General features: G+C 36.1%; 2 protein-coding genes and 1 non-coding gene across 5 annotated transcripts in view; 1 reads left to right on the forward strand and 2 right to left on the reverse strand.

The window, feature by feature from the left end:
- Nucleotides 1-3266, reverse strand: part of PKD2L2 (polycystin 2 like 2, transient receptor potential cation channel) — a 29148-nt gene extending 25882 nt beyond the window's left edge. The window contains exons 1-3 of the mRNA XM_036424290.2: nucleotides 3089-3266; nucleotides 2630-2734; nucleotides 207-340 (exon numbers count right to left, since the gene is read on the reverse strand). Of these exons, the coding sequence (XP_036280183.1) occupies nucleotides 207-340; nucleotides 2630-2734; nucleotides 3089-3266 (417 nt within the window). The remainder of the gene's footprint in view (nucleotides 1-206; nucleotides 341-2629; nucleotides 2735-3088) is intronic.
- Nucleotides 3267-5064: 1798 nt separating this feature from the next.
- MYOT (myotilin) lies at nucleotides 5065-21916 on the reverse strand. 3 transcript variants are annotated; one of them, XM_036424546.1, is made up of 10 exons: nucleotides 21800-21916; nucleotides 18886-19449; nucleotides 13918-14092; nucleotides 12962-13066; nucleotides 10994-11040; nucleotides 9611-9743; nucleotides 8182-8389; nucleotides 6461-6626; nucleotides 5902-6035; nucleotides 5065-5693 (listed from the first exon to the last, which is right to left on the reverse strand). In XM_036424546.1, exons 2-10 carry the CDS (start codon nucleotides 19236-19238, stop codon nucleotides 5521-5523), a joined length of 1494 nt encoding a protein of 497 aa, XP_036280439.1. In that variant the 5' UTR covers nucleotides 19239-19449; nucleotides 21800-21916; the 3' UTR covers nucleotides 5065-5520. The 3 variants fall into 3 exon arrangements, with proteins under 3 accessions (XP_036280439.1, XP_036280438.1, XP_036280441.1); XM_036424545.1 differs by having other exon boundaries at nucleotides 10994-11043; XM_036424548.2 differs by lacking the exon at nucleotides 21800-21916 and adding an exon at nucleotides 21220-21268 and having other exon boundaries at nucleotides 10994-11043.
- Nucleotides 21917-24774: 2858 nt separating this feature from the next.
- Nucleotides 24775-24909, forward strand: LOC118711938. Its single transcript, XR_004985889.1, has one exon. It is a non-coding gene; the product is annotated as a small nucleolar RNA SNORA66 (small nucleolar RNA).
- The last annotated feature ends 198 nt before the right edge of the window (nucleotides 24910-25107 follow it).

The following is a 25107-nucleotide window of genomic DNA, read 5'->3' on the forward strand; positions in this document are numbered from 1 at the left end:
ATTTATTTTTTTAATTATAAGCACTCACACTGGGAACATAACTCCTCAATAAACACTCACTGGTTGGTTGACTATAATATAAAGAAATTACATTAACTTTTACTCATTTCTTCACCAAATATGCACTGTATCAAGTGCCTACTACATGTGCCAAAGGTTTATGCATTACCTAACACTACTTTATCCACAGTCACATGCTACCTTACCTTCCAAAAATCAGGGATGCTGCAAATAGACTTAAAGCTGGTCCTTTCTTCACCAGGCACAGAAGTGTCCAAAAATACAGATGACATAAGTTTGTTTAAGTAATACATATGTGGGTTTACCGTCCCAAAAGTCACTAAGAAGAAGAAATTTTTTGTTTTAAAACTTATTTTTAAAAACTGAGTTTATCTGGATTAAATATGCATTTATAATTTGTCCCCAATTTTTTTAAAATTCAATTTTAATCTTTGTCTAATTATAAAAATAATAGTAATAATAAAGCTAAAATAAAAACATATAAAGCAGGAAGATTTCTGTACTCCCACTGCTTGAGTTAGATTCAGCATATACTCTCCAGATTTTTCTTTACACACACATTTATAAAGAAAATTATTTTTATAAAAATGAGACCTCATTATACATACTATTCTGCAATTTGGCTTTTTTTTTCTTTTTTCTACAATACGTATATTGACAGCAGGCAATTACTATGGTGAGTAGTCAAGACTATGGACTTGGCTCTGGCTGGTTCGGCTCAGTGGATACAGTGTTGGCCTGTGGGCTGAAGGGTCCTGGGTTTTATGTCGGTTGAGGACACATGCTCGGGCTGTGGAGGGGTGTGCAGGAGCTGGCCAATTAACGATTCTTTCTCATTGATATTTCTCTCTCTCTCTCCCTTCCTCTCTGAAATCAATAAAAAAAACTATTTTTAAAAAAAAGACTATAGGCTTTGACTACAAATGGTTTGAGTCCTATCATAGAAATAGTATTTCTTACCTCATAGTTTTGTTATGAGAAGTGAGAAAATGCACGTGGAACATTTAAAACTATGTTATGGCACTTCGTAAGAATTTTAACAAGTATTAACTAGAATTTTTTCTCTTTCTAGGGGTGGGTGGGTGCGTTTTAGAGTGGAGTGTGGAATAATTTTTTTTTTTTTTTTTTTTTTTTTTTTGCTATAAGCCCTTTTACAGATCATTTATCTTCAACATCATTCCATAGCACACATGAGCCTATGCCTTTCTTTAATGTTGCATTATTTCACTGTAATGTTAAATAAATCTTCCATTGATGGAGACTTAAATTGTTTTCAATTCTAATTATATAAAGGTTTTTGATCCCTGAATGGAATTATATTTTTATATTTTTCTGTCCCTACATGTGGTAGTTAAAAAAAAAAGCCTAAGACATCTTAATTTATAAGGTTGGCTGTAGTTGCCTTTTAAATCAAGATCCAAGTCAAGCTCACACCTACAAACCTATTAATTGATATATGATTACCAGTGTTAGTCCATACCAAAATGAAGTCAGTCAGGCTGGTGGGATTACATCTACTCTACGTTAGGCACTTTAAAGACAAAATGCTGGTGTGGCTCAGTGGTTGAGTGTCAGTCCATGAACCAAGAGATCACCGGTTCAATTCCCAGTCAGTACACATCTGGGTTATGGGGGTAATGAAGGAGGCAGCAGATTAGAAGTTTCTCCCCTCTCTCAAACAAACAAACAAACAAATAAATAAATAAATTAAAAAAAATGTTCTTTATAACTGAAATCAATGACATTGACCTACATAGGAGGAATATAGGTTGAGAAGTTTTCTCAGTCCTTAACAGATCTGTATTGATCCAAAGTTTTGTGACTCAGCACAAGCATTTTTTACTATTAATTGTGCAACAGAACAGGGAAAAGAACAAAGCAGAGACTAAAATTAACTCCTTTGGCCTCAATTGTAGTTTGACTTATAACATAATAAAAGGCTAACATACAAATTGATTGAATGACAGAACTACCAGTCACTATGATGATGTGCACTGACCACCAGGGGGCAGACACTCAATACAGGAGCTGCTCCCTGGTGGTCAGTGGAGCCCACTGCTCAGCAGAAGCCTGGCTCATGGCTGGCGAGGGCAGTGGTGGCGGGAGCCTCTCTGCCTCTGTGGCAGCGCTAAGGATGTCCGATCGCCAGCTTAGGCCAACTCAAAGCAGGCCTAAGCTGTCAGTTGGACATCCCCTAAGGGCTCCTGGACTGCAAGAGGGCACGGGCCAGGCTGAGGGGACCCTCCCCCCCACCTGCCAGGACACGATTTTCAATCACCAGGCTTCTAGTGTATCTACAATACATGGCTCTAAAAGAAATGAAGTTAGGATTGCCAACTTACTTTACATTCAAGTCAGAAATGCCAACTGAAAGGAATAACTAATTCAGTCAATGCTGACTATGAAAGCTTTACTTCTGTGATCTAAAGTTTTGTCCCTTAAGAATTGGAAATAGTGCCAATGTAAATGAATTTGAGATAAAGTCTGAAACGTGTCACTAGTGTGTTTTAGTATTCTGAAAGCCTCTGGCTTATAAAGTCCACGTTTTATTTCTCATCTCCACATAACTTTAGTTCAAGTAGCATTTTATCTACATCTGTGTACTTACATATACATAGGATTATTAAAAAAATAAGGTAGATTAATAACTCCAGAAGTATGCTTCTACTTTGTTGTACTTCATTTCTGAAATGCAGGTTATGTTTTGGAGTCCCTGTGAAATATAAAACAAAAATTTCCTTACATTATTATGTACTTCCTAATGTGTATAGATATAGATGATATAAAACCAGCCACTTTTAATTCTATGCTGTGTGAAGGACAGGGTCTGTGGCTTCTGATTATATGTTTCTTCCCACTTTTTATAAGGGAGGAATCATTTCTAACATTTTCCCTTGGGGGTAAAGTGGGCAGTCATTTTGTGACTCTATACTCATGAATTTTATAACATAAAACGGATGTACAGGAAAAGACCAGTCCTGTTGTAAAATGAAAAAAAAAAGCAAAATAGAAAATAAAACCCCCATATCTGTCCTTAATTGTTTCCTCCACCAGTTTCTTGGGAAGCCTGGGAGGGAAGAGGACTCGGCCTGGGATTCAGCCATGATCACGACTCCCAGCTGTTGTGGCGACGGTCCTGGTACAGCAAATGCGGGAGTCCAGCGCCAGGACGCCGCAAGGGGCGAGCGCCCGGCCGCTGCAGCGTTTCCGTTTCCCAGCCTGTAAAATGGGACCTCCGTCCCCATCCGCTTAAGTGGAGGTCGTGAGCGCTAAACGCGCTGGGGGTCACCTCTCTCCCAGGAACAGATACGGAGTTACAAAACTCCCCCCGCAGAAGCATCCCTCACCGCCTCGGTGCCAACGAGATGCCACAGGCATGGCGGACCCGGGAGAGGCGCCGGCCCAACCTCCCCGGCCCGCCGCGCCTGCGCGAGCCGCCTCGCTCCTGCGCCTGCGCGAGCCGGCAGCTCCGCGAGGGGCGCCGGCCGCGCTCCAGGTGGTCAGCGCGCGTGCGCGCCGAGGACCTTCTAGAAGGGCTTCGGCCGAGGCGGGGGTCGGAGGCCGCGCCGTTCGCCTCCAGCGGGAGGGCGCCTGCCAGGGCCAGCCTGGCTCCCGCGGCTAGTCCTAAAAGTAGAAGTAACTAATTGTAACGGGCTACTCCTTGTTGAATACTTTTTAGTGTTTATTGGCTCGTTTGGTCTTCACACACCCCTTCTTGAAAGGTAGGTGTTTCGTCCTCGTTTTAGGTCTGAGGAAACCGAAGGTGCCGAGAGGCCAGTTCCCCAAAGTGCAGGCAGGGCCAGGTCCCTACGCCTGGGCCGCACGCAGAACCACGAGCCCCTGCTGCCGCTGCTCCCGTTAGAAACTGGGCATTTCTTAGCTAAGGTGACCAGGCGTCCCGATTCTGGCGGGACAGTCCCGATTTTTAACAATTTGTCCCGCGTCCTGCAGCGTTTTAAAAAAGTCCCAGTGTTTGGAAAGAATTAGCCGAGAGATGTTGCCAGAAATAGCTTCCACCCTCCTTTCCCTCTCGGCATGGCTAAAGGGAACGTTAAAATAAATAAACAAATTAATAACAACCCAGCTTTGCAGTGATCATGTAGAAGGCCAGAAAACAGTACTCCTTGGGAGCCCAGACTCACGCCTGTCCCTGAAGCTTTGCTAAGATGTGGACGCTTTGAAAACCAACTGTAGAAAAAGCCAAACAGATGTGGGTGTAAATGAAGGCGTCCAAAGCCAGCCGGGCTGTGAGACCGAAGGGGCAGGACTCTCACGTGGGTAAAAGGAAAACACGACGGAAGTCAGTTGAAGGGCCCTAGGGCAGCCAGCAAAGAAAACCAGCTAGCTGTTTTGAAAGTAAAGAAATAAAGCCATTTTTGTTTGTTATTTTCCTGAAAGAGATGTAGTCTGATGTTGATAAATGCTGTTTTATGTGCAGATAAAAAGCAAAACTAGGCCACACAGCGGGGAGGGTCAGAGGCTACGGATGATAAAAGGAACAGGGGAGGCCTGACAGCCATGGACAGGGGCCTGAGAAAGAAAAGGCTGCTGTCCTAGCTTAGGTATAGTTTAATCAAAGGATTTGCTCTTTCCTGTGCTTAGACTAAACTCAGATGCTTACAGAAGTATGCTTTTTAATGTAACAGGTTATCTGAACTTGAAATGTAGGAGGAAAAAAACCCCCAAAATACAGCTATTCAGATTTACATTAAATATAAGAATTAAGCAGCTGACTGCAAACTGTTCTTATTCTATTGAGTTCAGTAGTCTCAAAGATCTTGAAGAATTAGCTACTTATTTGGTTAAAACTGAGAATTTCAGGAGAGATTTCCTCATGCTTTTGAAGTGCAAAGCCTTGGAAAATCTAGCCCCGTTTCAGGAGAAATTGAGCCGAGAGTTTTTACCGAGAAGACACACCATTCTGGAATATAATGTTGTTCTTTTGGAACTAGTTATTCTTAAGGTTTGCTAGTTGTTTGATAAATAAAAAACCAGAAGTTTTATGTTAAAGTTCTAGACTTTTTGTGAAAAGAAAACAGTCCGTTTTAAGTAATTGAAATTTTATTCTTTTTGACATAAAACTTTGGAACACTCAGATAATCTAATACCATGTTAGTATTCATAGAAGAGAAAATGGGTAAAACAGTATTTAGAAAGAAGTACTAGTAAGTCTTATTATTAGCAATAGTTGTGTCTAAAAAGTTGATATTAATTCATAACTGTAATTGTTAAATGTATGACTCAGATGTTTAAAATCCCACATTTTAAGATACTCTTTTACAATTATAAACCATGTACCCGGATTTTCTGTTGGCTTCACAAGCCAGAGAAGTAGATAGAATGTGCAAGAGTCAAAGGCTAAATAATATTATAAATGTATATTAGTTTTATTACCTAATGAAAGCCATAATCTGTTAATACAGCTATGGATTTATTTCAAAACTTTAATCAAATATATTACTAATAGTGTAGCTGTGCTTTCCAATGTTGGTGAAGTCACTAAAGTTCTTCACTTTCATAGAGTCCAGATTGAGCTGCCAGACGCTGAAACTCTCCTTCAGGGTTAAAAGCTTGTTTGACATCCAAACCTTTTCCATTAAGTGCTAAATACTTGCTGAAAGTTGGCCGAACACGTAACTGTTTAGGAGCTGGAAGAGTTTGGTTTGGACGGGCTAAAATAGAGCAAATAAAAATTAATTTAGAAAATCTAAACAAATGGGTTGCACCAGGCATTCACATCAGACTAGGAAAAGAAAAAGAAACCAAAACTGATTACATATAGGAAAAACCCCTCAGATTTTGAGCTGTGCTGGGATTTGTGACTTCCGGGTAAAGTCATTTATAACACTTGATTTAATGCTTTATATCAGTGTGACGTACCTGTAACATCTAATCTTGTGTTACATGTGATCACTCCGGCTTCATTAACTGCAGACACAGTATACCACCCAGCATCTTTCTTGTTTACATCTTTTATCAGTAAAGTAATTCTTCCAGAGTTATCATGATATAAGCTGAAAAGAAACAAGAATGAAAATATAAGAGTTAATTTTCCTGTGAATGTTTTATTTATGATGTTCATGATCTATAAAGTCAGACTAATAAGAAAAAGAAGCTTTTGGGAATTCTGAGGCTATATTTAGTCATTGCCAAATAGCTATTAGTTTTCTTGAATTAAATATCCCCACAGCAAATCTTGTTTATATCATCTATTTCTTTGAGCCATCTTTGTTTATTGTTAGTAACAAGGTAAATACTAGCTTGCTTTATGCTATAAATTTCTGATTAGTGGATTATGGCTTAATGAAGTTTATATTTCTATAGATGTTTTAAAAACGAGACAAATTGAGATCACATTCATGCCATTTATAATGCTTTTCAAAGCATAACTAGATTGACCAAAGTAAATTACAGTTAAATCTTGAAATACTTATCCTACCTTATTCGATCAGTGTTGAATTGTACCATTTCATTATTTCTTTTCCAGAAAAGTTTTGGTGGAGGAACAGCTGAGATTTGGCATTCTAGCTTCACTGAGTCTCCCTCAAAAACTTTTTTGCTCTGTGGTTTATAGATAAACATTGGTGCTCTTCTATGTTCTTTTGCTAAATATTAATAAAAAAACAAATATTTGAAATATTATAAAAAAGATATTAAGTCAAGCCAAAGTATTATGAAACTTGTATGTTGATATAAAAGTTTTTAAAAGTAGAAAGGATTGGAAGCTTCATGTTTTAGCTTTAGCTAAAATAATATACAATACCATTGTATTATACAATTCAGAGCTCTAAAATAGTAAGGTAATGATGCATTGAATTTATAATCATGTTTCATTAAAAGAATTTAACTCATTGTTTTTTATTATGTCACCTATAGAGAGGCAGCATGAGTGGTACAAAAGAGTACCATCAACTTGGGTTCAAATTCTCTATTTGCTCCACTAGCCATGCCAACTTCTGAAAAATTTTGTTTAGTTTCTCTGAGGCTCAGTGTTATCTATTGTAAAATAATACAATACCCAAGTAATAGTGACTGCTGTGCTACCATACAAAATTATTGTGAGGATCAATTAAGATAATGAGTGAAGAAGCACTTTGTAAACAATAAAATAATATACAAATGTCAATAATTAATAAGTCTTTTCTTCAAATACCTGAGGGATAAGAGGAAATGATACTATAATACCACAATCCTAGTTTTTCTGAAGGAGAAATGAGGAGATTGCACAGATGCCTGCCAAGGTCTCTTTCAGCTCTAACATTATGGTATTTCTGGAACTATTAGCACAAGGAAGATTTGCCCAAAACTTAATCACTTGACTTTTTGCTTTTTTATTTCAAGATCACCCATTTTTTCACTTAGACTGAGGTCCCTTATTATATTATAGAATAATTTTATAGAGTTTTCATTGATCTGAGTGGTATACAAACTGAAAAATTTTTTTTTCAAGTTGTCAAGCTTTTATATAACAAAAAATGAGTAATAGCCAATTCTTCTAAGTGATAAACCATGGCTTAAACCATTACAAATGTGATATATTTAAAGCACTTAAATTATAGTAATTTAAAATAGAACATCAACTTTATGAGAACAGCCTTACAAAGAACATTTAAGATAGGAGTTTTGCCATATATGTTTTCTAAAGCTGGTAGGCATGTTTTTGTTATCATAATTACAAATTGAGTGTCCTAGTAAAAGGAACACAGTCTAAGGTAAAAGTTGATATTTACTCTTCAGTTTTAAGCTATGCATGATTATGACAATTCTGTGAAAATGTGTCAGATTGATTATTTTAGATTGTAGACCAGACAAATGATTAGACTAACATTTTTCACTTTAAAACCTGTTAGTTACATCTATAGAAATGCTTCTACTATCTTATTTGGTCTGTCTGAAATTATACCACTTCTTTATTTCTTTCCCAGAAAAGCTCTGGTGGTAGATCTATTTTTCTAATTTCACTGAGTTTTCCTCAAGAATATTATCCCCCCTCATACTTCCACCTCATTCGTGGCTTTTGGGTAAAAAACTGGGGCTCTACTGGATTGTATAGCGTGGACATTAACCTTACCTATGAAGTCCTCTAAGATTTTCTTTTTAATACTTTCTTTTTTAATACTACAGGTTTAAAGACACTTTGTGATCTCTCAGAGGGCTTACCTAGGACGTCCAGCTGCACAGTAAAGGTGGCTTCTCCTGCTCTGTTCTTAGCCACACACACATAAGCCCCTGCATCTGAAACTCTGACCACTTCAAAGATGAGTGAATGAAAACCCTTCTCAGACACTATCATTTTATGAAATTCATCTGATTGAACTGGCCTTCCATTCAGATACCATGACACATCAGGAGCTGGCAGTCCGCTCACCTAGAAATGAAAATGTAAGGGAGACAGCAATTTTAAATGATAGCATCATTGGAACCCATTTGTCTATGAATTTTAACCCGAGTGGGTTTATGATTGAAAATGCTAAATAAGAGCTTAAAAGGTATTTACTTTCAATATTTTTAATAGAACTGAAATGAAAACTCTTCAAATTAATGTAGTATTTTATGAATATCTTAAACCACATCTAGCTCTTTCATGTGCAACCTCAGGTTCTTTAAGATCTTTTAATTAAAGAATATGGAAGTCATATGTCTTTTCTGGCTAATAGTGACTGAAAAAGCAGTCCCAGAAGCACATATATATATGAGGCTTGCTGATCTAATGAATAACCTTTCCAAAACGGTGTTCTCGAGCTGTAGTACTGGTATATGAGTAACAGTTTGTTAAGTGTTCTTATATAAGCCTTAACAATTAAGTCTACACACTGACTTTCACTCTTATTTTAATTTTTAAAATATATTTTATTGATTTTTTACAGAGAGGAAGAGAGAGGGATAGAGAGTTAGAAACATCCATGAGACAGAATCATCGATCAGTTACCTCTTGCACACTCGCTACTGGGGATGTGCCTGCAACCAAGGTACATGCCCTTGACCGGAATCGAACCTGGGACCCTTCAGTCCACAGGCCGACACTCTATCCACTGAGCCAAACCGGTTTCGGCTGACGTTCATTCTTATAAAATGTTTTTCAATCCAGAAAAACATAAGAAAAAATTCTCCAAAATGAGGATAATGAAATTGTAGGAAAAGCTGGTCTAGCTTGAAGAACTCTTCTTGGCAGAGAGAAAGCAGGGTTGCTAGAATTTCTTAATGGAGAACTAAAGAGGCACTCTATACTTGAAATCCTATTATTATAGCTTCACTTAGAGTATTCAGTAGGTGGTTGGCACTATTGTGAATATCTTATACCTGGTTACTTAGTTAATCCTCAAACAACTTTATGAAGTAGGTACATTTGTTATTCTCATTTTACAGATGAGACAAAAGCACAGAGAGGTTAAATGACTTGTCTAAGGTTACATAGCTGAAAAGTGGCAGAGCCAGGATTCAAACCCAGGTAAGCTCGGCTCCAGCACTGTGTTCTTATCCGTTATACACACTACTTCTCAAGCTGTGTAGCAAGCTATGAAGAGGAAGAGAACATTTTTAAAAACTTAGTATCCCATTGTTAATTTTCTTCCAATACTTTGAAACTTACTTTGAAGTCCATTCTGCAGAATCTTCCTTCTTCAATTGACATATTCTCTGGCACTTGAATGAAACGAGGCGGGTAAAATTTCTCCTGGATTGCATCCTCATCATTCACGCCTCCCCTTGAAGATGATCTACTTCTACAAAAGTATTTTAATAACTACTATGTAAGAAGTTGTCATTGTTCTTACTTTCACACAAACATAGTTTAGCCATCAAATTTGAAACCCCAGAGTCTATACTGTTTGATAGTATAATAACAATGGAGAAAGGCCTTAGGGCTTTATTTAGCTGTGGAATATTTGATAACTGTTAGAAATGGTAGCAGTTTAGAAACATTTGGTACAAATTGCACTCTTTCTTTTTTATAGTGGCATGAATTGGTGAAGAAATTGATTTACTAAAAATCAGAGTACCCCATGGATAATTCTTATCACATGCAAAGATTGTTAGAATTGGGTTTCCATTATCATGAAAAAGTTGTTTAACATGGAAACATGGTCATGGCTTATTTGACGAAAACATTTTAAAACGTCCTCTAAGATAGTTCTAATAATTAGCAGTACCATGAATGGTGATGAAACCTGCAAACTTGGCATATCAGGATGATGCTCTGAACCAGCGGTCACCAACCTTTCGGACCTAATGGACCACCAGTGGTCTGCAGAGCACCGGTTGGCGATGGCTGCCTAAGCTACCCAGCCAGGGCCTTAACAGATAAAAAAATGTTGTTGTTGTTGTTAATCCTCACCCAAGGATATTTTTTCATTGGTTTTTAGAGAGTGGAAGGGAGGAAAAGGGAGAGAGAGGGAGAAAGAATGAGAGAGGGCGATAGAGGGGGAGGGACATTGATGTGAGAGAGACACGTCCATTGATTGCCTCCCACATGAACCCCAATGGGGGCTGGGGATTGAACCTGCAACCCAGGATTATGCGCTTGACTGAGAATTGAGCCCATGACCATTTGGTGTATGGACTGATGCTCTAATCATTGAGCACATCCGCCAAGATTAGATAAAATGTTGGTCATCATCTCTGACATTAGAAAATTCATATTGTTTTTATAAAAGATAAGTGAGAAGCTTGAGAACTTGATAAGTATTACATTTAAAAAAATATATTTTATTGATTCTTCTCAGAGAGGAAGGGAGAGGATAGAGAGCTAGAAACATTGATGAGAGTCATCAATCAGCTGTCTCCTGCACACCCCCTACTGGGGATGTGCCCACAACCAATGTACATGTCCTTGACCGGAATCGAACCTGGGACCCTTCAGCCCACAGGCTGATGCTCTATCCACTGAGCCAAACCTGATTCGGCAAGTATTATATTTTTAAGCTAAAAAATTTTCGATAGCAAATAATATATTTAAAATTAAATTATTTTTTACCTTACATGTGATGTAGGAACTTGCAACCGTGCATGTTCTGAATTGTGCTGCTTGAAATTAAAAGAGTGATAATGTTAACATACAATTGTTAGCTTGAAATGAAACAGAATTAAGTAGTTGTAGTTGAGAGGAACATTTCTCTGTTGGCTGTATTTTTACAGTTATGGTCAGTTCTATATATTTAGCTTTTAAACGTTTAAAACATACTGCACTAACCTTATAATATTCTAGCAAGAAATCCCAAGAATTAATAAGACTGTTCCACAGGCATGATTTATGAGACTGAGTTGATAGTGGTTCATTTTTCAGAAGACTATTTAAATAAATATTTTTTATGGACTTCAAAAAGGAAGGGAGAGAGAGAGAGAAACACCAAGGATGGGAGAGACTCATTGATTGGCTGCCTGGGGATTGAGCCTGCAACCCAGGCAATGCACTGATCAGGAATTGATTTGTTACCTCCTGGTTCATAGGTCGACACTCAACCACTGAGCCATGCCAGCTAGGCTAGATGACTATTTTTTTTGACAAAGGATGATGTGTCCCTCTGGTATATTTGAAATGGGAGCACATAGTACAGATTGTCCTTTAGTAAAACAAGAATAGACATGAAGTCAGTTTTGTTGGCAGTGGATGCAGGATATTATACCTGCTGCTCGAAAGTGGCACCAACAGCAGTAAACACATATTTGACTGGAAAATACTTCTCTTTTTAGCTCATGACACAAAATCCTGATGGACATCATGGAAGACATGTGTAGAGCTATGAAAAGTCTTTGAAAAACTATTAGTTACTTCCCTTCCTGCTTAATAAAGATATATTTAACAAACATCTTTTAGAATTTATTATCTGAGCACCAGAAGATTATTTCTATTTGAAAGTAAAGTTATGAATTGATGAAAATTATAATAGAATTAATAAATTGATTAAATATTTCATGCCTATTTGTATATTTCACTGTTCATAGTGGGAGATACAAAGAAGCAAAAAATATAGTTCCTACTCAAAAATATGAAAAACATCTGCACAGCAACACAGCAGATCATTACAAATAATTTATTTTTGGATGAATATGTTTAATGTATTTTGTCATTTTAAAACAAAATTCTTAAAACTCATAATTTTTGGCTGGGTGTAAGATTTTCTAAGCAAAATGTCAAAACAATTCAGTGATCAAGCAAATCAACTATTTTTTTGTAAAAATTAAAAAAAATAATTTAGTTAAACTCAAAATTTCCAAAAATTTGGATCATCATCTCTGACATTAGAATATTCACATTGTTTTGTTTTTTTTTTAAAGGTATGTGGGAGCTTGAGGGGTTTATAAGTATTACATTTTTAAGCTGAAAACATTTAGTAAGTTTTTTACTTTGTCCTTTTAAGATGGTTTGAATATGTATATATTTGTATTTGTAGATGCTATACTTCAATTATACACAGTTTGATATTTTGTTTGAAGTGTACAAAAATGTAGGATTTGTATTTTCTGATTTCATAATGATATATTTTGCTGCTGTCTCTTTTCTTGGTACCACCACCGTCATTTTAAAGTGTTTTTAAAACAAATATATTTTTATTGATTTCAGAGAGAGGAAGGGAGAGGGAGAGAGAGATAGAAACAGCAATACTGAGAAGGAATCATTGGTCAGCTGTCTCCTGTACTCCTCCTAATGGGTATTGAGCCCGCAACCTAGGCTTGTGCTCTGAATGGGAATTGAACCGTGACCTCCCGGTTCACAGGTCGACACTCGATCACTGAGCCATGCCGCTGGGCATGTGACATTTCTTGTGGAGATATTAGAATCACCAGAAAATGGGGAAAATTAAAACTTGATACATATATTTTAGCCTATCACGGCCTCTCCCATTTTTACTTTGAATGCTATTTATAAACATTTAGAAAGCAGATATTGAAAAGTCATACACACAAAAAGGACTCCAGTTAGATAAAGATTATTTTAATTTACCTGTGGTGAATCTTGTGCCTCACTGTCATTTTGAGCTTGAAACACAGCAGCTGCATTCTGTGGTCCTAGCAATCTGCGAGCCATCTTCTCCTCATATGTTAGCCTCTTTAAAGAAATGTCATTAAGGAGAATGATAATGAGATTTAATATAAGTTGTTTAATTTAAATCCACTACTAATTTTACCAAAAAAGTGTAGTTCTGTGTTTAGAATTATAAGTAGATGCTATGATTTAAAAAGTATTTTCTTTCATTCAAAGCTTTTCCTTCTACTCTAGTGCCACTTTTCTTATCTGTGATATTCGCTTTTCTTTTTGCTCCTTGGAACAGCAGGCATAATCACCCTTGAATATGGCTCTCCCAAGCCAAGGGAAATTCTTTCCCTTCCTTCTTGTGTATGTTCCAGTCATCTCTGTCTTTGAATATAGTACTGCATGTCCTCACTTTCAGAAAGAACTTGTATTAACTGAATATTTGACTTACTAACTTCTGGCTGAAAACAGTGCAACTGGTATGTTAAATATGTTTGGGTTAAAGGCATATAGTACTGTTTCAAAGATAGGCAACTAAATACAATGTACACAGTAAGAGTTACGTAATAAAAAATTATACCTACTTGTCCATCAATAATATATACTAAATATATGAAGAAGTCAGGTTAACAGTATTTCCTTTTTGGTCATTAGATATTTTAGGAGAGGTAATGCTTAAAACAGAAAATATTTATTAAATCATTCAGATTGATTTTTCATTTGCTTCATTTTTTACTACTCCACACCAAAGATGTGATTTCATGCACAGAAATATTAAATAGGACCTAAATATTCCTTAAAAAAAAGATTATCCTATTTCTTGCTGCTTATACAGTCATAAATATGTGAGTCAGAAAGACTTTTCTTATTGAGATTAGATTTTTTAGTTTAATTGGCTTTTTGTATAAAATAGACTTCTTGCTCACTTGATTGCCATTATGAAGAAGGCTGTCCTTGCATTTTAGCTTTCTTTCCAAATCTTGAATCAGAGCTTCTTTTGATCCTTGTATTTCATGGTCAGGAGTCCTTGGTGTGGGCTTAGCATTTGTACTTTGGTATGGCTTAGCATTCACAGATTGGCCAACTGAGGGTTGTTGATAGCTTTAAAAAAAAAAAATTTTTTTTTAAAAAGAAAATATTTAAGATGTGTATTTTTAAAATTGAATTATTTGGATTACATTGGTTAATACAACTATATAGGTTTAAGGTTTATAATTCTATAATACATCATCTGTATATTGGACTACCCCAATTCATGTCTCTCCATCACCATTTATTCCTCCTTTACACTCTCCTGCTTCCCACCACCCCATTTCCTTCTGGTAATGGCCGTACTGTTGTCATGTGGTTTGTTTTTGTTTTTGTTTACTTCCTTCAAAATACAGAGAGAGAGAGAGAGAGAGAGAGAGAGAGAGAGAGAGAGAGAGAGAGAGAGAGAGAGAGAGATGGGGGGGGGGAAGAGGTGTATCTAAAAGAGACTTGGCCTTATTTTGTCAGTTACCTTTAAATACATTGAATCTACCACTTAGTACTACTAGTGTTAATACAAACACCAATTCCCCTAGTAATAAGAAGGATTTTATAAGAGTTGTTACCAGCTTTTTTGTTTCTTTAAGTTTTGGCAAGAAAATTAAGTAGCAGAAAAAATAATTTAGGTTAGATGCAAGGAGCATGTCCTTCCTTGAAGATCTTCCCTAAGAAGTGAGAGTAAGGAGTTACTTGTAGCTTGAGAGTACTTCTAATCTTAAAACTGAATTTCCTAAGTTTGATTTATAGGTGGATATTAAGCATTGATGTGCTTGACTCATATGGGCTCAAGAGGGCTGATTTTTAGCATCTCTTCCCAGCTCCATGTGATCTCATTATGTGGTTGAATTAGTGGTTGTGGGAATATCTACACCAGGGAAATTGGTAAGTACCACAGATAATGGCTCTTTCCTCCAGCTCATTGTTACACATTTACTAGTATAACCACTGATCTTTAGTGACTATTCTATTGCTAAATGGAGGATACAGTTTACATAGCCATTGGATTTTCTATTTCCTATTAATTTCCAATTCCTATTTCTTTCTTTTTTTAAAGATTTTTTAAAATCGATTTTTAGAGAGGAAGAGAGAGGAAGAAACATCCATGTGAGAATGCAACTTCGATTGGTTGCCTCTTGCACGCTCTTTATTGGGAATCAAACCAGCAACCCAGGCATGTATGTGCCCTGACCTGGAATTGAACCTGTGACCTTTCAGTGCATGGGATGATGCCCAAACAACTAATCCACAGTGGCCAGGACTCCTATTAATTTCTTATTCTAGAAAATGCAAATATGGCACTATATAACAAATAGCTTCTACAGTAATGACAGTTTCTTTAATGTTGCTGAAATGATATTTGGAGAAAGAAAGGAATGACTAGGGGAGGAAGGAGAAAGAAATGTAAGATAAAAAAAAAGGGGAGATTTGAAGAAAAAGAAAGCAAGCAAATTTGAATAGCAGTTGAAGAGTTTGGTTTAAATTCTTATTTTAAATTCTGATCCTAAATTTCCTTCTAAGATGTTCTTGCTTCTCCGAGAGTTCCCTTGTTGATTCTGATGGAGAACAGAGGTAGTATTTAGAGACTTCTAAATATTATTATATTGTTAGGTACAGTTTTCACAGTGCTTTGTTCATATTTCACATAGTTTATTCACTTAGGGCTATATAAGTGCTATCTTATATCTATTTAATGTGGGAAAAACGGCCTTCAATGAATGTTTACTATTAGTATAATAAACATTCTCCAAGTACACAGATGAGGCAAACTTGCTCTATTTTGTGGCATATTCTTATTCAAATATTCTCAATGATCATTAAAAGAATTTGTGCCCTGGCCGGGTATAGTTCAGTGGTTGGAGTATTAGCCCTTACACTGAAGGGTGGCCAGTTGGATTCCTGGTCAAGGGCACATATCAGGGTTGCTTGTTCACTCCCCACCCCTGGTAGGGGTGCCTTCAGGAGGCAACCAGTCGATGTATCTTTCTCACATTGATGTTTCTCTCATTCTCTCTCTCCCATTCCATCTTCCCTTTTAACTCTCTCTGAAAAGCAATGGAAAAAATATCCTAGTCGGAAGATTAACAAAAAGAAAAACAAAGAATTTGTAAGCTAAGTGGAAATGTATCTTCTCTGAATGGAGCCATAATTTTAATTTTTGTAGACTTTGGGGACTTGGTTAGTATCTCTATATTGTAAACATAACTGAAAAAAAAGTCTTATTGCTCATTATCGTTATCATTTATATCCACTAACAGAGCTTGGGTATACGGTAGGTAATATTATCAGTTGAATGAATGAATATTTTTCATTGTATTCAAGATGCTCTAATGAAAGTTGGTGGTACATATTTCCCCTTCTTACATTTCAGATCTTTAAGGTTGTCTATATTAATCCTTAATTAAAGTAAAGTAAATAGCCAAACCAAGTGTTTAAATAAATAGTGTTTTTGTTTTTGTTCTTTGTTCATTTGTTTGTTTTGTGATTGAATTCTCAGGTTGCAGTAGTAAAATTCCTTTGGTTTTATAGATCTGTTCCTCCAATGTATGAAGTTAAAATAGCCTATTTTTTAAAAATGCTAACCTATCATTTTTATACAAGTCACACATTTGTTAGAGTGAATTAATATTAAATAATTCTTTTTTCAGACTCTCATCATATAATATCTCTGAGAAATCTTGAGGGATTATCAAAACCAAGCCCGAGAATCAGTCACTTTATTCACTGAATACATCCATTATTACCAGTTAGGACTTTATATTTACTTATATTTATAAAGTTATACTTGCACACTGCTGTATAGGCCTTTTTTCCTATTGTTATCACCCAAATCCTTAATTTTGTTATGAATCAGAAAATTGAATCACTGAGTGGGTAAGGTAAAGTTGCTGAATATCACACAGCAAAGTTTTTGGAAGGAATAATTAGAATTAAAGAGTTCATCTCAGTTTCTAGTTGGTGGTTTGATCAATTTAAGGGTTTCTTACTGATGAAAAGCTAAGTAAAACTTTCAAACTTTTCTAGGTCAGAATCCAAGAGATTATTTTAGAAGACATGGCAAATTTAAGCACAGCATAACAATGAGGGAGTTGCACACAAATGTTCAAAGGCCCAGAGCTTTCCACCCCGTGCAGCTGGGCATAGAATGAGTATCAAGTGGCTGTGGGCAGATTAAAAGGGTTATCTGTGGTTGCTGAAAATGGAACAGCTAAAGCTGGATCTTTGATCTCTGGTTTGGGGACCTCCTATGTTTTATTTCTTATCCTCTCCATTTTTGCCTTTGTCTCTTGTTTTGAACACATGGTTGAGGCTCAGTAATATTTATTTGATGGCTTTCTTTTCTGGGCAGGAATTTGGAATAGGACTTTATTAAGAAAAATATAGTCAAAAAAGGTTATTTTAGATTTTAAAATGCTCATATAAGAAATGTGGAAATCACTGAAAGTTAGATGGAAAAAGATAATCTGGATAAAATATTACCAAAGAAAATCTACCATATGTTATAATTGACACATTGGAAATTTGATAGGGAAAAGAAAGAGAGGGCTTTTAATTCTTGAATACACCTTTTAAAATTATTAGGTTGAGCCCTGGCTGAGTAGATTATCAGTTGGTTAGAGCATCATCCTAATAACACCAATTTGCGGGTTCAATTCCCAGTTAGGGCACATACAGGAAGCAACCAATGAATGCATACATGAGTGGAACAATAAATTGATATATCTCCCCCCCCCCCAAATAAATAAATATACTAGATCAAACATATGACACACCATTTTTGTAGGTTAAAATAGACTATTAGACATTTCAAATAGTTAAGCCTAGTAGACAGGATTTTAACAACTATTTTTGGTTTTTATTCTTAAAAATATTAAAAAGTTTTATTTGCAGGTTGAATGCTACAGTCAGTTCAACTAGGTTTCCAGAATAGTCATCAACAATAGGAATATCTAGGAAAAAAATTAGCCTCTACTGAGAGAAATTAGCAAGAATGTCTGCAAATTTGCCAGTAAGCCTGCAACAAATACATTCCATCAGACAATTTTTTCAGATGCCTCTGATTTAATTCTCTAATGTTCTAGCTAGCCAAGGAATAGGAAAACTGATAGCCCTAACTTTACATAAGCACAAAGTATTCAGTTCATGTTTTAAAAAAAGCACAACCACTATGTCCTTCGTATCAGGTTCTACTGATACGGACTGTGAAAATAGTACATGCTTGCATAAGGCTGCAGGTATTCTTCCCTGTGTTTAGATCAGCCTAACCAATTTGAACAAAGTGTGGTTTTAATCATCTAAGGAAACCTTAAGGTTGTAAACTTGTATCTATTCAAGCCTTTTTTTCTGATCATAATAAGGAAAAGTCATACACTTTTAGTGTCTGAATCCCAGATTTTCTTTTTAGCCAATTGAATATTCAACAGAGGGGAAAATGGATAGGAAGAAAGATAGAGACTGAGAAGAAATTTAATAGCCTTTGCTTATATGAGAGGAAATCCTATCTGAAGATGAGCAGGCAGGTGTTCATCTCAGCTGAGCCCAGAACCAGAGCAATTAAATTTGCAGCATAAGGAACTTAGCTTAGGACTGGGGCAATAGTCACTGTGCTTGATATATTAGAAATATTTTTTGAAGGTGGAAAATAATGGGTAATTGTATGGGTTCATAGATGATTTGATTCAGCTCACCTCTTATTGCCAGTACCCTGGTTCAAGGTGTTCTAGGAGAATTTTGGGATGAGACATTGAGGTCACATTGCCTTTTTAGATAGTGAGGAATGACTACATTACTTCCCTCTGCCCCCACCATCTTTGGACACTGTATATGCAGTATATATGCGTATGCATATATTTAAAAAACTCACTTACTTGGAGTCCACAGTGGAAGGGATTTTACTGCTACTGTAATCAGGCTGTGATGGTAATATGGAGCTGAGGAAGCTGGCGGGGGACTGGTTATATGTGGCTGTAACCCTTTGGCCCGGGTTGAAGCCAGCAGGCTGCTGGGGAGAAGCAGGGAAAGCAGAGGACATGGTGATGTGAGAGCTCACTGTTGATGAAGCAGAAAATCTTTGCTCTGTGCACTGGCGGGGCTGGATGATGATGGAAGACTGTTTGGTCTGGCTAGAGTAGCTGGAGGTTTCCGGTCCAGGAGGCTGCAGTCTGGAGCCACATGGATTTTGGGATTGGATGAAGTGTTTTGGCCGTTCGTAGTTAAACATGCTTAGTTGGTTTACGGGAGACAAAGGCAATTTATTACTATAATGATTTGCTCCTGAAGAGTTGGGGTCCTGAATTTGGGACTGTAAGCCTGGAATTATAGAAGGTTGCAAGGAATCAGAAGCAACCTTGGTCTGCACCTTCTTGTTGAGATCCTGGGGATATTGTGTTCCTGGCTTTGATGGAGGGGCCTTCTCTTGAAGAATGTCTTTCCTTCAAAAGGAGAAAATAATTTAGTTACAATATTTGCATAAAGAACAGTACTGTTTATTTAACATCTTTAGAAGCTTATGTGCTTTTCAAGGTTATCTCTGAGTAGAACTTTCCTGGTTTCTACACTTCCTTTTTCTCTGTCATTGCACAAATGACTTTTCCCATGTCTCATGATTATTTATTGTCCAGAGGTTACTGTTTCATTAACCACAGAAATTAATTATTTAAAAATTATTAGCAGTTAAATATTAATATATAGCATGTCAGCTTTCATTCAGTTTGAATCCTTCCCATTGCTCATCAAAACCAATGATACACCAGTTAATTCATATCCTGGTGATCTGGGATGAATGATGTCTTGGTAAATCAAAGGGAACTGTATGCTTATTTTGTAAGAATGTTAGTCTAATGTCCGTATTTATTCCTTTGCTCTTTCACAATTTCACAATGTAGAGTGAACATCTATAATTCACTATTAACAACTTTGAGTGGATTTTTTTAACCTTACAATTCACTGCCTCTTTTTCTTCCCTTGATTTCAAATTGACCATTGTACAAAGTAGACAATAATTAAGGAGTTACTACGCGTTTGTGTCTCTTTGTATGTATATAATGTATGTCATTAACTGCATTCCAAAGCCATTTGTGATTTTTTCTGTTATTTTCAGATTATACTATCTAGTTATTGATCTTGATGTTCTTTTAATTATTTTTACTTTTTATTTTTTTACCTGTTTAATATGTATTTCAGATTAATTTAAACATTATTTTAGCTCCTTTTATTTTTTTAGAAATGATAAACAGGATGTACAGAAGGAAATAAGACAACTGTGAAGCTAGCCTCTACCTTACTAAAAAAAGATAGGTGCTATTTCTCTTACTTACTTACTATGGTTCACCTGACTTTCTATAGTAGATCCCCATTTTTCCTTAGAGGAATTATTTGTCACTAAAATCACCTTAAGGAATTATATTTGCCTCTGATTTCTTCCATTAGCATGGTATATCTAAGCAAGACTATATATATAGACATTACAAAGACTAGTCCTATAAATTGTAGCATTAATTCTGTTTTCACTAAAAATATCAGGTAATTTAGTTCAAAACACATTTAGTTTGTTTCACATAGTTTAAACCAATACTGAGATAATGCTAAATCAAACTTTAGCTGATTAAAAATTAGCCAAATTGTCATTATTGAAACAAAATCTTATTTAATTTCCTATCTTGAAAAAAGTATTTTTAATAAAAAAATTCCAGACAACTTCATCCTAATTGTGTATATAGTTTAAATTAAAACTAGCAGTTTTGGGAAAGAACAAACATTCAACTACACAGCTAAGAGAAAGATCCTATGAAAAGAGGTAAAATGTCATATATTCCTTAACTTCAAGTTTCTGAACACAAGTATATTAAACTAGATTCCATTTTAGTAATTAACTATATTAGGCCTTTAAATTGTTGAAGAAAAACACCCAAAAGAAGCTTTAATTAGATTTTCTAAAAAAGAAAATAAGAGGCTATTTCAAGGTAAGTAGTTTTGTAGTTATCGGTTTATTTATTACATTGCAGAATTGAATCCAGTTTGATTTCTAAACTCCTTTTTGGGCAGGCACGTGATTCAGATTCATTTCAAATAGCAAAGAATAAACTGTTTAATAGCCAGCAGGTTTTTTTCCAAAAAGTCCCCTATTTTTCTTCATATATATTTTTTAATGTCAACTATCTTGTTCATTTTTGTATCAGTCTATACAGTTAAAAATTACTTATTTTTTTAAGCTCAAATTTTTCCTTTCAAAAGTTTTATTTTGTTTATATCTCACTACATTTTATACAGATGTTCCCACAGGTAATTCTAAAAGGCTTTTCTTCATGTTTGTAGTTACTGTTCAACAATTCAATTCTAGAATCTATTCTATTACATGAAAGTTATCATTTTATTCTAAATTATGTTAAATAAATATAAAATATTTTATAAATAAAATATTAGTCAGTCTCCTATTTTAAAAAATCTTAACATTTTTCCTTATCTCTAGTACAGCACAAACTTGCAGAAAAAACTGATTGAGGATATTTTGAAGCATATCACCACAGTTAGTCAGTTCAAGTGTCTCCTTTCAAGGAAAAATCATGTCTTAAAAATAATAACACATAACTACTTTTTCTTCTACCCTTTCTCTAATCTCTGCCAGTTTCAGTGGAATGAATAGAGCACTTTCTCTTCAAATCTTTGTTATACCATTGTGGCTTTCAAACTTTTATCTGAAGATCACTTCTGTACATGCTCCTCTGATTTGGACAAAAAACAAAAACAAAACTCAAAGGCAGCAGGAATAAAGAAGGGACTTACCCGTAATTCTGGAGGTTGCCAGCTGGGTTTAACCCCCTATTGCAGGGAAGGAAGAGGCATCCCCTTCCCTCACAGACTAATCTAGTGGCTCTGTGCTTAGTATTATAGCACCACTGACTTTTATCAGCTGCCAAACAGTGACATCTGATGTGCTTGTCTGTCCATCTACCTATGCTGGCATGTCAAAGTAAGAGTCCACAATCTAAACAATATCTCAGATGTCTTAGTGATATTTAAGGAGTGGGATTACATGAGCTTTTCTCTCAGGCTTCTTTATTTTAGATGTGAATGTTGACTATGATCTTTAGCAAACTCCTATACGGGGAAGAGCAATGAATTTGGAAATAGAAAAGTATAAAGAAAACTCAATTTTTTTTTTCATGGTGGGGGCTTTGTGAATCTTCCCTGTTGAAGAAAGAAGGACTAAATCCCCTCTTCATAGATTTTAAGGCTGACGTTCTATCTTGTAAGGCTCCTCTAGAAACAAGGCCAGTGATGAATGGGCCTTGTTTTTAATGCCCACTCTACCACCTACTTACTGAGTAACCTTAGACAAGCTGCTTAAACTCTCTGAGCTTTAATAATTAACTGGCAAACAAAGATAGTATCTGCTATACTAATCTAAATCAGAGGTTGCTGAGAGACTCAAATGAAATAGGAAATCATATAGTGGGATATATTGTGATATATCTCCTACATTAGGTAAACCTTTTTCCTGTTAGCCTAATGTAGGAGGGACTGTTTATTATTTATCTTGCCTAGGACAGTGTAGCTCAGAATAGACCCTATAAAAACTTAACTTTTATGGAACTTTTACCCAGTAATTTTCCCCACAAAAGATGTTGTTAATGATAAAGTTGGTAAACTCCTATGAAAAGTAATATATTACAAATTCAAGGTCTTTTTAAGACCTAAAGGCTCATAGCTTAAAAAGTACTTATGTAGAAAAAAATTTAGATATCAGTATTGGCCATCTTCCCAAAACAAATCTAGCACAGAAACTGATGAATACATAGAAAGTGTTTAACAAATGTTTGTTGAATAAGTTGCAGTGTTATTTATTGCCCTACACACCCATTCTTACTGGACCCCATGAGAAATATTTATTTATAGAGGTAACTACTGATCAGGCAACTAGTGATCCTAGAAGCTTAAAGGGATTCCAGGAAACCAACAGAAATCACAGTCATAAACTTATTGGAGATATACTGAGCCTGACAAAAAAGCAATGCAGGGAAGTGCTAGCTACTATTTATTGAATTCCTACTATGTAATTTACATATATTGTTCCAGGTCTGTTAAGTCTAAACTCTTTTCCACACTCTCATCATTGCAAGAAACACTTGGAAGTATCCAAGGTCTTGGAAGCATGAAGAACCATCCCTTAACAATGTGAGCCAACCATCTATAATTTAGTCATTTGCAGAATGAGGAACTTTATATACCCTGTTTCCCCGAAAATAAGACAGTGTCTTATATTAATTTTTTCTCCCAAAGTTGCGCTAGGTCTTATTTTTAGGGGATGTCTTATCTTCCCATGCGCTAGGTCTTATTTTCGGAGGATGTCTTATTTTCGGGGAAACACAGTAGATGACCTATGATTCCTTCCATCTCTAACATGATATATTTCTCTCACTTCATAGACCCAAATATTATGCAAGAAATCTCATCTTAAAAGAGATTCCAATATCTTTTTATTGTAATTAACAGACTATATTTAGTAGTACTAGGTATCTAGTTAAGGATGCTGTATAAGTTTTATTAAAGGTATTTAGTCTAAATTTACCTAAAATTAACCATGCTGATAAAATACTTAGTGGACTATGTTAGGCATTGTTAAAAAAAAAAAAATTAAACGACTTTTAAGTATCAATTTTTAGGGTCCCCCCCCCCATTAATCCGCCATTGGTTTTTTTTTGGGGGGGGAGAGAAAGAGAGAGGGAGAGAGGGAGAGAGAGAGAGAGAGAGAGAGAGAGAGAGAGAGAGAGAGAGAGAGAGAGAGAGAGAGAGAGAGAGAGAGAGATCAAAGTGAGAGAGACACATCAGTTGGCTGCCTCCTGTATATGCTCCAACCGGGGTCAAGGGTTGAACCTGCAACCCAGGTAAGTTGATCAGGAATAAACCTGCGACCCCTTGGTATATGGGCCAATGCTCTAACCACTGAGAACACAGAAACACTGGCCAGGGCTTAGGTCTTTTTTTGTTTTTGTTTTTAAATATATTTTTATTGGTTTCAGAGAGGAAGTGAGAGGGAAAGAGATAGAAACATCAATGATGAGAATCATTGATCAACTGCTTCCTGCATGCCCCCTACTGGGGATTGAGCCATGATCTTTTGGTTCATAGGTTGATGCTCAACCACTGAACCACGCTGGCTAGACCTTAGGTCACATGTGTCAAACACAAGGCCCGTGGGCCAAATCCGTCCCGCCAGGCCTTGCAATGTGGCCCGCACCGCGCTGTCATCACTGCACTCCGCTGCGTTTCCATCACAATGACAGTTTATGACTGTTCAGTAAACCATTCGGCCCGCGATTTAGGCTGGATTTTAGATTTTGGCCCCTTCTCTGACTGAGTTCGACACCCCTACCTTAGGTTGTTTTTTAATCAATAATTTGTTTGAGGGGTAGGGATGGTAGTAGATGGTGTTGTTTTAAACATAACCTGACTGGCAAATTTACTTACTTAATTTTCTTTACATTTATACATTTGTTCTCTCAATACAATATAGGACAATCCTGTCTTTATTCTGAGACTGACCGTGAAGAAACCTGTGCACCTATTTATGACACTGAATTCTGTTTTGGAAAAAGATTCCACTTCTTCAAAATCTTGTGCCATTTGAGCATTGTTGATTTTTTTTCTATTAAGTTTCTGTAACAAACCCTTAAATATGAATCAAAACACATGACTTACTATTGCATCCATGGTGATGGAGGGCAAGAGAGAAATGACAGTTAAAATGATTCATCCTAGTGGGAACTTGGTCACTAACTGCATGATGTTGCAGAAGAAAGGGGAACCAGGTTTGCTAAGGTAATTGTGATATTCGATAGAAATGAATTAGTCTCAGAAGCTACTGAGGAGGTCCATTCTATCCTAGTACAGTATAAAATAAAATAAAAATAAAATAAAATAAAATAAAATAAAATAAAATAAAATAAAATAAAAAGTGATTCATCTGGCATGCAAGCTACCTGAGGGCAGAAGCTTTATAATGTTTACTGTTCTACCTACAGAACCGAGAACATCTGTTGAATGAGTGAATGTTAGGTCTCTCTGGCCTTACCATAGTGGTGGTAGCTCAG

Source organism: Pipistrellus kuhlii, unplaced genomic scaffold, assembly GCF_014108245.1.
Source record: "Pipistrellus kuhlii isolate mPipKuh1 unplaced genomic scaffold, mPipKuh1.p scaffold_m20_p_8, whole genome shotgun sequence".
NCBI classification, from domain to species: domain Eukaryota; kingdom Metazoa; phylum Chordata; class Mammalia; order Chiroptera; family Vespertilionidae; genus Pipistrellus; species Pipistrellus kuhlii.